Genomic DNA, 13,677 nt, shown 5'->3' with positions numbered 1-13,677 from the left:
GGGCCATCAGTCGAGTCCATCTCTGAAGCGGCGCAGACTTTCGCATGCCTCCCCTTTGCTGTTTCACCGGTGTTGCATCGATCTCTCTCTCTTTCTCTCTCGCTGACTCCCCTCTATCTTTGCTCGTGGGTACTGTCGAGGAGGTGGTGGAACCCTGACGCGGGTCTTCACGCTGACATCCTCCCCTAACGCCTAATTTTCCATCCACACGGGCCGAAATCCTTTCATTGTCCTTCTGCATGCAACACGTGCTCTTGTACTTGCGCACTGTCGCCTATCCACCCTCTGTCTGTGTGGCAGCCACGGAGTGTCGCCCTTATCTTTTTCGTTCCTTCGTCTTCACTCTTCGTAAGACGCCCGTGCGTGGCACACATGCAGACACACGGAATTCCTGTGCCACCTTGTCTCTCTCTCTCTCTCTCTCTTGCATGCGTGCCTCAGCTCTCCAGTTGTGCTCTTGTGGAGTAAGTTGTCTCGCGCTGTACGCACCTTCCTTAAAAAGCGCTCTCAAGTCCCCTTTCTGCACCGGACACCTACGTCACACACGCATGAGCCCGTAGGCACTCGAGTGCAACCGCATCTTTGCTAGGCTGCATCTCATGCCACTATACTCGCTCTGCCGCTCTCTTCCCCTCTGCCTACGCCTAGAGAAATGCCCACCTTCTCATCCCAGGAACCCGTGGTCGAGCTCACATATGGGCAGCTCACCTCGGAGGCGCTCGAGGCCGCCATTGTCGACCCTGCCGGAGTGACATCGCTGGACTTGTCCGGCAGCAATATGTCGCCCGAGTACTGCATGGAGGTGGTGCGACGATACATTTCACGAATGGCCAATCTGGAGTCGCTGGATCTTAAAGACAACAAGATCGGTCCCAAGGGTGCGGTGTGCCTCTTCGACGCACTGCGGGAGCACTGCCCGCACCTCACCTACCTCGACGTGAACGAGAACGCCATCCAAGACGAGGCGCTCTACTCCCTCGCGCTGTTGCTGCAGTCTGTCAAGCTACGGACGCTGAGCGTTGTGACCAACCACATCACCCCACGTGGGCTGCCTACGCTATGTGACGGCGCGGTGGTCTGCCGTACTCTCACGGAGCTCTCACTAGCTTTCAACTTGCTGGGTGACGAGGGCGCTCGAATAGTCGCGGAGATGCTCGGCAGCCACCCCAACCTCACCAGCCTCGACCTCAGTGACAACCACATCGGCGATCTTGGCGCAGTGGCCATCGCCGAGGCTTTTATTCTCTCCAGCTCCTCACGTATTGAGTCGCTTAACCTTTCTGTTAATCACGTAGGAGATGTCGGCTTTCAGGCTATTGCGGAGGCCCTTACGAAGACGAACAACCGGCATTTCACTGCGCTTGACTTGGCGTGCAATGACGCTGTGACCGATGTCGGCCGGGACGCGCTGGTGCGGGCGGTACCAAACATGCGGCATGTGTACTCCCTCGACCTGACCTCGTGCGACTTGTCGGATGACAATGTCAAGGCACTCACGGAGGCCATCCGCAGCAGCCGCACCAGTGTGGGTTCGGTGGAGTGGTACAACAACCCACGCATCCAGCTGGTGACGGAGAAGGCGTTGTACGATGCTATCGAGGCGAAAGCAGCTGCGGCAAATGCGCGCTGTTCCCTCAACGGTGACAGCTCCGTCACCTTGTACGCCTGTGTAGCGCTCACAGCGGCTATGGTGGTTGCCTCGTTCATCATGCGGCGCCGGCAGAACTCGTAGAGTCGCACTAGTCGATGTGCATTGAGAGGCGATCGAGTAAGTAAGGGTGGCAGCATTTATGGAGGTGAAGCGCGTTCCAAAGAACGCGGTGGGAGAGAGAGGAGGGTGCGCGCAGGTGTTCTGCGAGGGAATCGCACACGCACCCCTGTGACCGTAGGGCAGCGCTGCTGCGTCGAGCTCCCCTTCCTCTTCAGCGTACGCGAGCGTCTTCCTCGTGCGTCGTGTGTTGTGTTACTCTTGAGGTAGAGTTCGCCACGCGCCGCTTTACTGCGCGGTCGCTGGGTTTCCTTCGACGTGGTTCTACGTGTGCGTGTGTGCGGCAACTCTCGCGCGGCACTTAGTGCGCGCGACTTCTCTGCGGCTCCCCTTTCCCCTTCTTTTATTGGATGTTGTCCCTCTCTTTCACAGTTTTCCGGCCACCACTGGCGTAGCTCCGGCTCACCCGTATCAGACATCTTAGTGCAGAGATAGAGCCAGTGACATGCTCAACCGCCATTGCTCTTTCACCTTCCACGTAACCCTCCCCCTCCACAGGGGAGGGGGGAGGTACGTAGGTGATCATATTCGTGGCCTTGTCGTGACTTGTGCCGAGAAGGCACTGCCCTCTGCCCTCTCTGTCGCCTACCATGGGCACCCCAACGCTGGCGGAGGCGTGCCCACGCTGAATGCATGTTCAAACTGGCGAGAACGCCATCGGGCCGGTTGGAGGGCAAGCCCCCCAGCAGTAGTAAGAGAAGCGACGGGATACGCACGCTTTGGGTTGCTTCAACGTCGAGTCTCTAACAAGACTGGCATACACGCGCACGTCTCCTGCCCACTCAGTGACCTCCCTCCCCCTTGACTCGGTTCTAATTCCCTCGTCCCGCCACTCTGTCACGAGCTGCCCATCAGCGCTGCTGCTGCTTGCGCTCTTTTTTCCCTTTCCCGCTTTCGCATTTCCTCTGACCACATCCATTCATCTTTGCCACCGCAAGAGAGAACGAGCGCCCGCTTGACGCTCCACCGTTGCATTTTCGCACCTTCGCCGCCTCCGCCTCACCCCTTTTTGCGTCTTCGTGCCGCCTCTTTCTATTGAACACACGTGCGCCCCCTTCCCCCCCCCCCCCCCCCCCTACCCCTCCCCCCCACGCACATACAGTCAGTTGAGAATGGCGAACCCGTACGAGAGTAGCGCCTTGGCTGACCCCTTCCGGGAGCAGTCACACCCCTCTGCTGACGCCGTCATGCCATCCGCTGTTTCCTACAACACCGGCGACCACCCCCACAGCTATGGCTCTGCTGTGTACACGGAGGTGCCCAAGCAGCTGCCGAACACCAACACAAACAGGCCTCCAATGCAATTCTACTCTGGCGACGGCAGTGCGACCCCGTCGCTACCCGTGGTAGCCCCCGCGCCGCCAGCTGGCCCTGCCGCCGCGGAGGCGGATGCCGCGGCGGCCTCCCAGCCGACCGCAACAAGCAAGTTCTGGACGCTGCCGTTCTACCAGCATTTTTTCGACATCAACACGCGGCAGTTACTGCTTCGCCTCAGCAACACACTCGCCCCACTGAACCCACCAGACTTCCTGATGGATCGCAACTGGCACTTCAACGAGTCTGTCGGTGCCGATGGGGCCGGCGGAATGGCGGAAGAGGCGACTCTTGAGGAGGCGGGCGTGGTGCTGTCTCGCAAGCCGGACCTGTACGGACCCTTCTGGATCTGCACAACCCTCTGGATGACCTTAGCGGTGGTCAGCAACATCATGAGCAGGATTGCCTACACAAAGAACAACGACAAGACGAACCCGTGGAGGTACGACTTCTCCGTCGCCTCCGTCGCGTACGCCGTCATTTACCTCTACTGCTTTGTCTTTGGTGCCGTTGTGTGGGGCATTATGCAGTGGAAGAACTTGCCTGCCACCCTCGCTGACACCGTCTGCTTGTACGGCTACAGCATGTTCATCTTTGAGCTTGTGGCTATCCTCTGCATGATCCCGTCTAGTACCGCGCAGTGGTGCTTCGTAATGGTCGGTGGCGCCTGGTCCACAGCCTACCTGCTCATTAACATGTGGCACATGTGGAAAACAACGTTGGAGCGGAACTGGTTCATTGGCCTGGTGGTCCTCGTGGCGGGCTTTCACATGGGTCTCACACTCTCCTTTAAGTTCTATTTCTTCAACTACAAGCTGTAGAGATGGCGGATGATGTGTTGGTGTGTGCCCATCGGTGTATGCCGGTGCTGCGTCTGGCAGCGGGGGCGAGTGTAATGCGGCGCGCACTCGTTGGGCTTTACTTCACCTTTTCTCTGCCTCTCTACGAGAGAGTTGTGTTGCGTTTCATCGCGTCCCTCCCCCTTCATTTCCCTCTTCTCTCCCTGTCGTGACGGTGCCTTTCGCCTCGGACGTATAAGGCACGGCTCCCATGGTTGCGTCTCCGCTTATCGTTGTACGGCTGTGTGTCTCTCTCTCTCTGTGCGTACTGGTGGGCGCTTTAGTTGCTTCTTTGTTTTCTGAATTATCATCTTGATGGCGCCTTGCTGACTCGCCTCGTCGTCAAGCGCAGGCGTTGGCGATGTTGCTTCTGCATATTGGTGTTTACGCTAGCGTACGCGGATTACTATGGGCTATCCTACGGAGACGCGGGCAGACGATGCTCCGTCCTCAGGCGCCATTGAGTTGACGGGTAGAAACACAAAGGATTCAAACTGCTAACAGACACCCTCCGCACTCACCATGCCACCCGCAAGAATGATGGTGGTGGCGCGAGCGCTCGCTCTCTCTGTGTGCGCGCCCATATGGTTACGGATGCTCGTTCCTCCTGTCCCCTCGACGGTGCCGTCCACTCCCATGACAGGGTATGCCTCAGGGGTACGAGGAGGAGGGAAGGAGGGAAGGAGTGCTGCAAGGCGCTTGTGACCCATGGGCCTCACCAGAGATGAGGAGGTGTCAGCTCCACCCCTGCACTGCCTCGGCGCAGAGGCATGAAGGGGTATGCTTAGATGCATAGATACCCGCGCAAGTGTGATAGGGGGAGAGAGAGAGGTGCCACTTCTCTCGTCGTGCTTGCATAGCTTGGCTCTCGTCGCTCTCACCAACACCATCTTTCTCCTCCTCTCTGCCGTTCACCGCCTTCGTGTCTTTTCTCTGCGCCATACAACCCACATGCTGCTCTTCACACAGCCGCACCCTGGCAGCCTGCTGGCACTCCTTACGCTCTTGGCAAATCCCCCCCTCCCCCCACTGTTGCGGTGTGTGTCTCTGCGCACGTTTCCGCGCCGTGCTCCGCTGCTGAGCTCAATTTTCCCCCTTTTATTTTTCCCTGCACTCTCGTCAGCTCTGTTTATCTTCGGTGATTGTGGTGATGTACCCCGCCAGTAGAACCCAGGTGGCAGCGCTGCTGCTGCTGGGCTCCTTGACGTTTCAGTGCCGCGGGGCATCTGCTGTCGCTCGTCAAGGGGCATCGATGTCTGTTGACACTGCGCCCCCGACGACGGAGAGGGCCGCCTCCAGCGCCTCTGCCTCTCCTCCGATGTCCACATCAGGGGCCCATGCCGCCGCCACCGGCAGCGAGGCAGCGAGGCCCAAAGAGCGGAAGCGGAAGGGGTGTAAGGGGGCTGCCAACTCATCAGTTGTCTCTGCTATCCATCAGTCCGCGAGAAGCCAGCGTGCCAGAGCTGCAACCACCACGATATCGGCTGGCGCCTGTCTTCCACCGCCGCGGACCATCCTTGACTTCCCGCACGCGTATCAGTCATTTGGTAACGTCATAACACTCGAGAAGTTCCGCGCGAAGTACGACCACATCAGCGCCGATCAGCGCTGCAGCGAGGCGCCTGGTGTGCGTGTCGGGGGCCGTGTGGTGAGCATCCGGGACATGGGACGTATCCTCTTCATCACCATCCGCAGCGGCGAGGCCCAACTGCAGGTGCTGCGGCAGGTGAGCGAGTCCTTCACCAAGACCGACCTGCGTGCATTTGCTGACGCACTGCACACCGGTGACATTCTCGGTGCCACCGGAGTGCCGGGGCGCACCGCGAAAGGGGAATTGTCCCTCTACGCAACGGAGGCCTCCATCTTGGCGCCGTATGTCTGCACGGACCAGGCGCTGTGCCCCGATCTGAGGGGCTTCGTGCCGCTCACGGACACTGACATCAAATACCGCTACCGATTTGTCGACATGATGTCCAACCCGTCCGTCCTGCAGCATTTCCGAAAGCGCCACGCCATCACCCGCGCTCTACGGGACTACCTCGACGCGCGCAGCTTCATCGAGGTGGAGACGCCGGTGCTGCATTCCGTCGCCTCAGGCGCGAGCGCGAGGCCGTTTATCACGCACCACAACGCTAACGGCGCAGACCTCTTCCTGCGGGTGGCTCCTGAGCTTCACCTGAAGCAGTGCGTTGTGGGCGGCATGGAGCGCGTGTACGAGATCGGCCGCGTGTTCCGAAACGAGGACGCCGACCGTAGCCACAACCCCGAGTTTACCACGTGCGAGTTCTACGCCGCCTATCACACCTATGAGGATCTGATGGTCATGACGGAAGAGATCATGCGGCACTTGGCGCTCGCGGCGAACGGCACCACCAAAGTTGTTGTGACGTCGTGCGTAGCGAAGGAACCCGTGGAAATCGACTTTGAGCAGCCATTTCGCCGCGTTAGCGCATACGACGCAGTGCAGGAGGCAGCCGGCGTCGAGCTGCCACCCCCGACTGAGTTGAACACGCCGCGTGGGCTGGCGTACATGTCTGCCATTATGCTCCGCTACAACATCCCGCTTCCATCCGTACGCACAGCTGCCAAGATGTTCGACAAGCTCATCGACTACTTCATCACTGATCGCGTGGTGGAGCCGACGTTCGTGACAGGCCATCCGCTTTTCATGAGCCCGCTGGCGATGGAGCAGCGTGCGCGGCCGGGGCTGTCGGCTCGCTTCGAGCTTTTCATCAACGGCATTGAGTACTGTAACGCGTACAGCGAGCTGAATGATCCGCAGGAGCAGTACTACCGTTTTCAACAGCAACTACTGGACAGGCAAACCGGCGACGACGAGGCGATGGCCCTGGATGAAACGTTTCTGAAGGCGCTGCAGGCTGGGCTGCCTCCGACGGCGGGATGGGGGATGGGGATTGACCGCGTCGTCACCCTCCTCAACGGGTCCGCTAGCATCCGCGACGGCATTTTATTTCCTCTACTCCGCCACGACGCCACGTCGCACGATGCAAGGCGCAGGTGTAAGACGGCCTCTTTTTTCGGCTTCAATCGCAACATGACGCTGTTCTGTCTCAACGCGCTCGAAGAGGAGATGCTGAAGCGTGCAGCCCCGACTGAATCGCTCGAGAAGATCCGCCAGCTGCGCCGGTACCTGTCCACGATGCCGCAGCGCGACATGATGACGTACGCACCCGAGGGTAGCGCATCGCGAGGATGGCGCTACGAGGCAACCATGGCCATACTTCGCTTCTTCTGCTGCGGTGGCAAGTACTGAGGTGTTGAGGATGGAGGGGGAGTGGCTAGTGAGGACGGAATCGACGCTTTGTCACAGGACTGCGACGTGACTAGCACACGCAGTGAAACCTCCGCAGCACCTCTGCGTGCCTGTCTCTTTCCTCCTCTCTGTGCCGCCGTTTATTTTCTTGTGCGTTTGTTAGCCCCGTGGTGTGAAGTAAGCGCGTCTCTCCGAGCGTCTGCTGTCTGTGCGCACGCACATGCAGACGTTTGAAAGCCGCGCCGCATGACCCGTTCAGGCGCCGGCTGCGCCGTGGCGCAACGGCCTCCCTTTTTTCCCCAGATGCTCCCCACACGGATCCTCCTCCCTCTCTGCACTCCCCCCTTCTTACTACACCGCAGCTCCTTTCGTTTCGTTTGCCATTTCCCCGCGGCTCTCTGTCGTGTGCGTATGCGCCTGCCCGCTGTGGATAAAATTGTTCACCACATCAATCTCTCTACGCGTTGAGCTGTTTTGTGTCGGCCGTGCCCTCTCCATCTCTGTTCGTCTCTTCTCGCCTTGTTCTGTGCTGCTTTTCTCCGCAACACGAGAAGGGCTCGCAGCCACGTGCGCAGCGGCCGGACAGACTACTGCTCTTACCTGCGCTCAGCCTCACTCCCCTCTTCGCCTACGCTCTCCGCAAAGCAGACATCCCACGCCACGCGCGCGAACCTGGTCCTCCCACACCCAAGCACCTTCTTGCAAGCACCGCAGAGGAGGGCGACAGCGTCACACACACAGTTGAAAGCGATCAAGAAAAAAGCGATAAAGCGTAGGACAAGATGCCCGCTGACGAGGAACGTGTGTCCACCCGTGCGGAGGTGTATGACCGCCTCAAGTGGAACGGATGGGGTGCTGAGGGTATTCAGATGCAGATCGACGACGAGAACCCGCTCTGGGTGCGCCACTTGGATGGCAAGCCCATCAAGAATTTGCTCGAATTCCTCTACAAGGAGGTCCGGGGCGGAGTCGGACCAAAAGAGGTCCCGTCGCTGTCGCCGAGTATTTCTCTGGACGAGGCAGTTGCAAAGCTCAACAAGCCGAACCTCAACGACGCCTTCATGAAGGACATCTTTGCGGTGCTAGAAAAGAGTCAAATTCGTCCTGACGGCAAGAGCCGCCTGTACCACCTTGTGGGCAAAAACTACCGCGATCTGTGGCGCGTGCGCAAGGGTATGGTGGAGTACGCTCCGGACTGCATTCTGCTGCCGAACAGCCACAAGGACTGCGTTGCGATTATGGAGCTGGCGCACAGGCACAACGTGGTCGTCATTCCGTTCGGCGGTGGTACCAACGTGACAGGTGGTGTTGAGGCGGATCCCTTCGAACGGGCCCGCATGATCGTTTCGGTGGACATGCGCCGCATGAACCACATGATATCGATTGACCGCGAGTCGCGTCTGGCCACCTTTGAAACCGGTGTGCTAGGCCCCGACCTGGATCAGCAGTTGTTTCGCTACGGCTTCATGCTCGGCCACGACCCCGACAGCTACATCTACTCGACCCTCGGTGGATGGATCGGTGCCCGTAGCAGCGGGGCGATGTCGAACCAGTACGGTGACATTGAAGAGATGGTGGTGGCTGTGAAGGTGGCTACGCCGACGGGTGTCATTGAAACTCCGACTACCTCCCGCACGTGTGGCGTGGACATGAACGGGCTCTTCATCGGCTCTGAAGGCGTCTTCGGCATCATTACGGAGGCCACCCTCAAGGTGGAGACTATACCGGAGAAGAAGCTGTACGAAGGGTACCTGTTCCCTACCTTCGAGGCCGGTTTCAGCGCTTTCTACACGTGCAACGCCAGAGGAATACACCTGTGCACGATGCGCCTGTACGACGAGGACGACTTTCGCATGAGCATGGCTATGGGGACTGCTGAGCACAGCTTTCTTGAGCGCCTGATCAGCAAGGGTGTCAAGTCCTTTCTCGAGAATTACCGCGGCTGGAACCTGCAACACATGAGCTTAGCGATTGTTGGGTTTGAGGGGACGCCGAATAGCGTGAAGTTCCAGCGCAGCGAGGCGGCGGCCGTCTTCAAGAAGTACGGTGGTGTCGGCATCGGCCGCGGAGCGGGTGAAAGCTGGCAGGCGAAGAAGTACGACCTGCCATACATACGTGACTTCGCCCTCTCTCTCTCCCACTGGGCGGACGTCTTTGAGACGAGCGTTCTCTACTCGCAGGCGATCCCGTGCTGGCGTGCGGTGAAGGCTGCTGTGCGGCAGGTGTGGAAGGAGCACGGGCTCTGCGGTTGGATCGGCTGCCACTCGGCCCACCAGTACAAGTACGGCTGCTGCCTCTACTTCACCTTCGCCAGTGCGCAGAAGGACGACAAGGACATGAAGATCTTCCTCGATATCAAGACGCGCGCGACGGAGGCGATGCTGGCGCACACTGGCAACCTCACCCACCACCACGGCATCGGCTACGAGCACGTGCCGTGGATGAGTCGTTACATGGGGCCGAACGCGATAGACCTCCTCTTTACTATGAAGAAGAAGGTAGACCCGAAGGGCATCTGCAACCCTGGCAAGCTGCTGCCGTCGCCGCCGCGAGAGAACGAGAGTGCCGCGGAGCTGAAGGCGCGCCAACAGAGGGAGCTGATGTTCGACAAGATGGGCGTTCCAGGTGCTGTCGCGTCACATCTTTAAGCCGTCGTAAGGTGTGGGCAGAGACCACCTCTCTGTGGTGCAGGTACTGGGCTGCCTACTGCCACATTACCGCGTGCGCCGCTCCGTGGTTGCCTCGGTGGACTCGTCGACTCGTTTCTTCTGATTTCAGTGCCTGTCAGGCGATACCATGCGCAGCAGCGAGGCCACCCAAGTGGTCACTGCCACTCTCCACTTGGCCAGTTTCTTAATTTCTCATCCCTCTCTTCCCTGTGCTGCTTTACCAGGTTCTGTTGTTGCTCATAACGCATCGAGCATTCTCCAGTATTTGCCAGTACTTTCGCTAACTGTTTTTCCTTCTGTCCCTCTGCAGAGGTCGGCACTGCTCAGATGACCACCACACAATTAGTTCATGTGTGCTTTGTCTCCCCCTCCCATCTTCCCCTGTCGTGCTTCACGCCAAATGTGTGCTGATGCGCATGCCAGGGGAGTTTCTTAACTCCTTTCTCTTTCTCTTGGCTTATTATTCTCTTGATGGCAGGGGGGACACCGCTGTGTTGGGTCACGGTTCAGTACCCCCCACTCTGTCTGGGGGGGGGGGAGACAAGTAGTTCCCCCCCTCCCCCCATTCTTGCCAGTGCTGATCTGCCTCTGATGGTGACAAGGGCAAGCCCCGACGTCGTAGCGAAGTGAGAGAGATGTGCCGCTACTGACGTCGGCGGTCAGGTCCTAGGTGGTGTTGCGTCGGAGCGAGGTGCGACAGTGAACACGTCTGCGCCACTCCTATGGTAGGTGAAGTGTCGGCGTGACTCGAACCTATTCCTTTCTGGGGTCTCGCTGCCTACTTGTGTGGGGAGTCTGTGCGCCCCCCCCCCCCCCCCCCCACTCCCCGAGAGGGACGCCCTGGGTGGCGACCAGCATGAGAGGAGCTGCTGTGAGGCGGCCTGCGGAGTGGTTGTGTGGGTGGGCAGGGTTTGGTGCAGGGGCCGTGCTCCGGTGACTGAGTTGGCGTGTTCCTGTACCACGTGTGTCCACCGCTGCTTCGCACCGCGCGATAGGTCCTGGCATGGCGGGGGTAGAGTTGGGTTTCCTTCGTGCTCTATGGTAGAGAGCCGGCATGTGAAAACGAATGGGTTGGTGATGTTTTTCTTGTGAGCTTTGCTGTTGCGGACTCCTGGACTGGTTGCATGGACAGTGGCAAGTTGTCGTTGCCGCGGTTGCGGGGTGCGAGTCATTCGTTGCAGTGGTACGCCGTCCGTGTACTTGAGGCTGCTACGTGGTTGGTCCATCCGCGCTGGTAGTGGGGACGCTCACGCCCCGCTTTTGTTTGGTGTCTGTGCATTTCTTCATGTGTGTGTGTGTGTGGCCCATAGTTTTCCACGTTGCCACTTGATGCTCGTTTGGGCGTCTCGGAGGTTTGCGCTTCTTCCCTCCTCTTCCTCCGCGTGTGGTCCGCCCCTTTCTTTCTCCCTTCAGGTGCTCACCCGGATGCCTCCCCCTGCCGTCGCCCTTCCTCTTGTCTCCTTTCAGGCTCTCACCTGTTGTGCATCGGCGTTGGATGGTGCTTGGGCCGGAGGGAGATGCGCAAGTGCGTGTCTGGCGAGGGTGGCTGTGGCTCATTTTATGTAAGTGCGCCCGAACACTCACATGCATCGCCCCGAGAGAGGACAAATGCGGGGCGCTTTGGGGGCCCCGTCACTCGAGGTCATCAAGCAGCGAAGAGTAGGCTGCAGATAAGTAACTGAACGACGCTCTTCTTCTCTACCCAGCGAGGCGAATGACGGAATGTTGACACTCGCGTCACCGCCGCGCATTTCCCGCCATGGGCGCAGCTTGCCTGCCTGCGCCCTCAGGGGATTTGGCTGCGTTGGCCTCTGCCTTCGAGGTCAAGCCGCCCATCTGTGCTGTGCAGAGTGACAAGTGGGGCTTAGTGCACTGCGGCGCGAAGAGTTGCGCTTTTCCTCGTGACGCTTCCGCACCAAGAGGGTGTCTCACGGAGGGGACTCTGCGCACTACTTCCTTTAACAGTCCCCGTTGTCTTCAATGGTATGCGACGCGTATCCTTTAAGCGAAACGGGCAGCGCACTTTGCTCTCTCTCTCCCTTCTGTGTTTCTTCACATGTTTGTGTGTCTCTGAGAGTGCGCTACGCTACCTGCCTAGCACCGTCTGCAGACTACAGCACGCCTCCCCCCCCCCCCCACAAACGCGTACATTCAAACGGGGCTCCCTTTCCGCTTGTACACCTCTTCGTTTTCCTTCCTTATGCTCTCGTAGAGGAGTGAGCAGACGTGATGCTCATCGTCGATCCTCCGTTGATGCGCATCATGCAGTGACAGTGAAGACGAAGAGGCGATGGACAAGCAGGGGATCAGCGACGTCTCTGAGTACGTCGCACAGAGCAATAGCATCGGCGTCGTGTGGGCGTGGTGCGCAGCGGCTCCTGCGGCGTTCGTGTCCATGATAAGTGCTCACTCCCGCCCAAGGCAGGCCTCTCAGGAGAGGAGTGCACACTACTTACCCTTCTACGAGCAAGAGAGCGGGTGTGTGTGCACTGTGCGAGTGGACCGCATGGGCATCACTCTCAACGATTTTCTCCACCGCGTGCCTCTGTGGCTTGTGACGTGGCACACGCAGCTGCTTTATCGCCTCTTCGGGCCTGGCGGTGTGGCGGTGCACGTGACGAACCTGCACAGTCTCGTGCTGGACTCGCTGCTGTCCGGCTGGGAGGGCACGCCCGTGCAGGTAACTGCGCTGACGTCGCAGCATCGCCTCAGCGCCTGCATTTCAGCCCATAGACGCAGCACTGGCCGTGTCTTTTCCGCCCTTGAGGGGCTGCAGGCCCTCGTGCTGCTTCCTTCTCCCTACGAGCATGGTTCTCTGGTTGTGGCCGAGTACGCGCCTCTCTTGCGCCGCGTCACGGCGAGCACGTGCCGTGTGGAGTACTTGAAGCCACTGAGTCAGCTTCAACATCTGCAGGAGGTGCAACTGGCCCAGACACTGATCCGCGACAAGGAGCTCCGCATCTTGGCGAAGCTTCCTCTCCTAACCACCCTCGACGTTTCTTCCTGTCCTCGCTTGTCCAGCCTTGAGCCCCTTGCCTGTGCTGCCTCTCTTCGAGTTCTGCGCGCTACCAGCTGCGAGCGGCTCATACTCGTGTCTCAGCTCGGCACCCTTTCGACCCTGCGGGTAGTGGACCTCTCTGACAACATGTTGCGACCCACTGAGTTTGCGTCGTTTATAACGCAGCCCACCTTGCAGCTCCAAGTCGGCTACTTTGCGCACATGCGCTGGCCCCGTGACGACCCACTGCACGCGCAGCTGCTGGGCGCCGCCACGCACCTCCACCTCTCCTATGGCACACTACCGAACATTCGCTGGCTGTGCGGTGCGCATAACTTGGAGCATCTTTGTCTCAACCACACCAACATAACAGAGGCCGACGTGACAGCGCTGGTGCCGCACACGCCGCTCCTGCGCGTCCTGTCGCTTTCGTGCTGCGAGCGCCTGCGCACTAACCTGAACTTTACCCATTCACTGCGTCTCCTCACTGTGCTGACCATCACACGCAGCAGCCTGCCCTTTGTCTTTCCAGAGCTGGCAGAACTCCAGCGCTCCCTGACAGTGACGCTTTCGTGAAGCGCCGCAGCGGAACTTGGGTCACCGAGCACGGCGGATGCTCGTGACGATCTCGCCACCACGTGCAGGTATTCGTTTACTGATTTCTCACCGCACCAGCATGGCGCTTACGTGGATGGCCCTCCACGGCATTTTTCCTCCTCCACATCCTGGATTGGTGCAACCACAACGCAACACTTTTCTGCTTAGCTGCCACTGACTCAGCTGCGCCTATGCACGCGCTAAAGCACCGTAGAAGG

The 13,677-nt window shown here is 59.3% G+C and overlaps 5 protein-coding genes across 5 annotated transcripts; all 5 read left to right on the top strand.

The window, feature by feature from the left end:
* Positions 1–652: 652 nt before the first annotated feature.
* Positions 653–1,732, top strand: LBRM_30_0160 (putative leucine-rich repeat protein; the record flags this gene model as incomplete). The annotated part of the gene is made up of 1 exon (XM_001566600.1): positions 653–1,732. One exon carries the CDS (start codon positions 653–655, stop codon positions 1,730–1,732), a length of 1,080 nt encoding a protein of 359 aa, XP_001566650.1.
* Positions 1,733–3,066: 1,334 nt separating this feature from the next.
* LBRM_30_0150 (conserved hypothetical protein) lies at positions 3,067–3,903 on the top strand (the record flags this gene model as incomplete). Its single annotated transcript, XM_001566599.1, has 1 exon — positions 3,067–3,903. The coding sequence occupies one exon, from the start codon at positions 3,067–3,069 to the stop codon at positions 3,901–3,903; it is 837 nt and encodes a 278-aa protein (XP_001566649.1).
* A 1,681-nt stretch (positions 3,904–5,584) lies between these two features.
* On the top strand, positions 5,585–7,195 carry LBRM_30_0140 (putative lysyl-tRNA synthetase; the record flags this gene model as incomplete). The annotated part of the gene is made up of 1 exon (XM_001566598.2): positions 5,585–7,195. One exon carries the CDS (start codon positions 5,585–5,587, stop codon positions 7,193–7,195), a length of 1,611 nt encoding a protein of 536 aa, XP_001566648.1.
* A 782-nt stretch (positions 7,196–7,977) lies between these two features.
* LBRM_30_0130 (alkyldihydroxyacetonephosphate synthase) lies at positions 7,978–9,843 on the top strand (the record flags this gene model as incomplete). The annotated part of the gene is made up of 1 exon (XM_001566597.2): positions 7,978–9,843. One exon carries the CDS (start codon positions 7,978–7,980, stop codon positions 9,841–9,843), a length of 1,866 nt encoding a protein of 621 aa, XP_001566647.1.
* Positions 9,844–12,154: 2,311 nt separating this feature from the next.
* Positions 12,155–13,438, top strand: LBRM_30_0120 (conserved hypothetical protein; the record flags this gene model as incomplete). The annotated part of the gene is made up of 1 exon (XM_001566596.1): positions 12,155–13,438. The coding sequence occupies one exon, from the start codon at positions 12,155–12,157 to the stop codon at positions 13,436–13,438; it is 1,284 nt and encodes a 427-aa protein (XP_001566646.1).
* Positions 13,439–13,677: the final 239 nt, after the last annotated feature.

Source organism: Leishmania braziliensis, chromosome 30, assembly GCF_000002845.2.
Source record: "Leishmania braziliensis MHOM/BR/75/M2904 complete genome, chromosome 30".
Classification (NCBI taxonomy): domain Eukaryota; phylum Euglenozoa; class Kinetoplastea; order Trypanosomatida; family Trypanosomatidae; genus Leishmania; species Leishmania braziliensis.
Note: the sequence above shows the minus strand (reverse complement) of the source record. Positions and strands in the feature narration are given on the sequence as shown.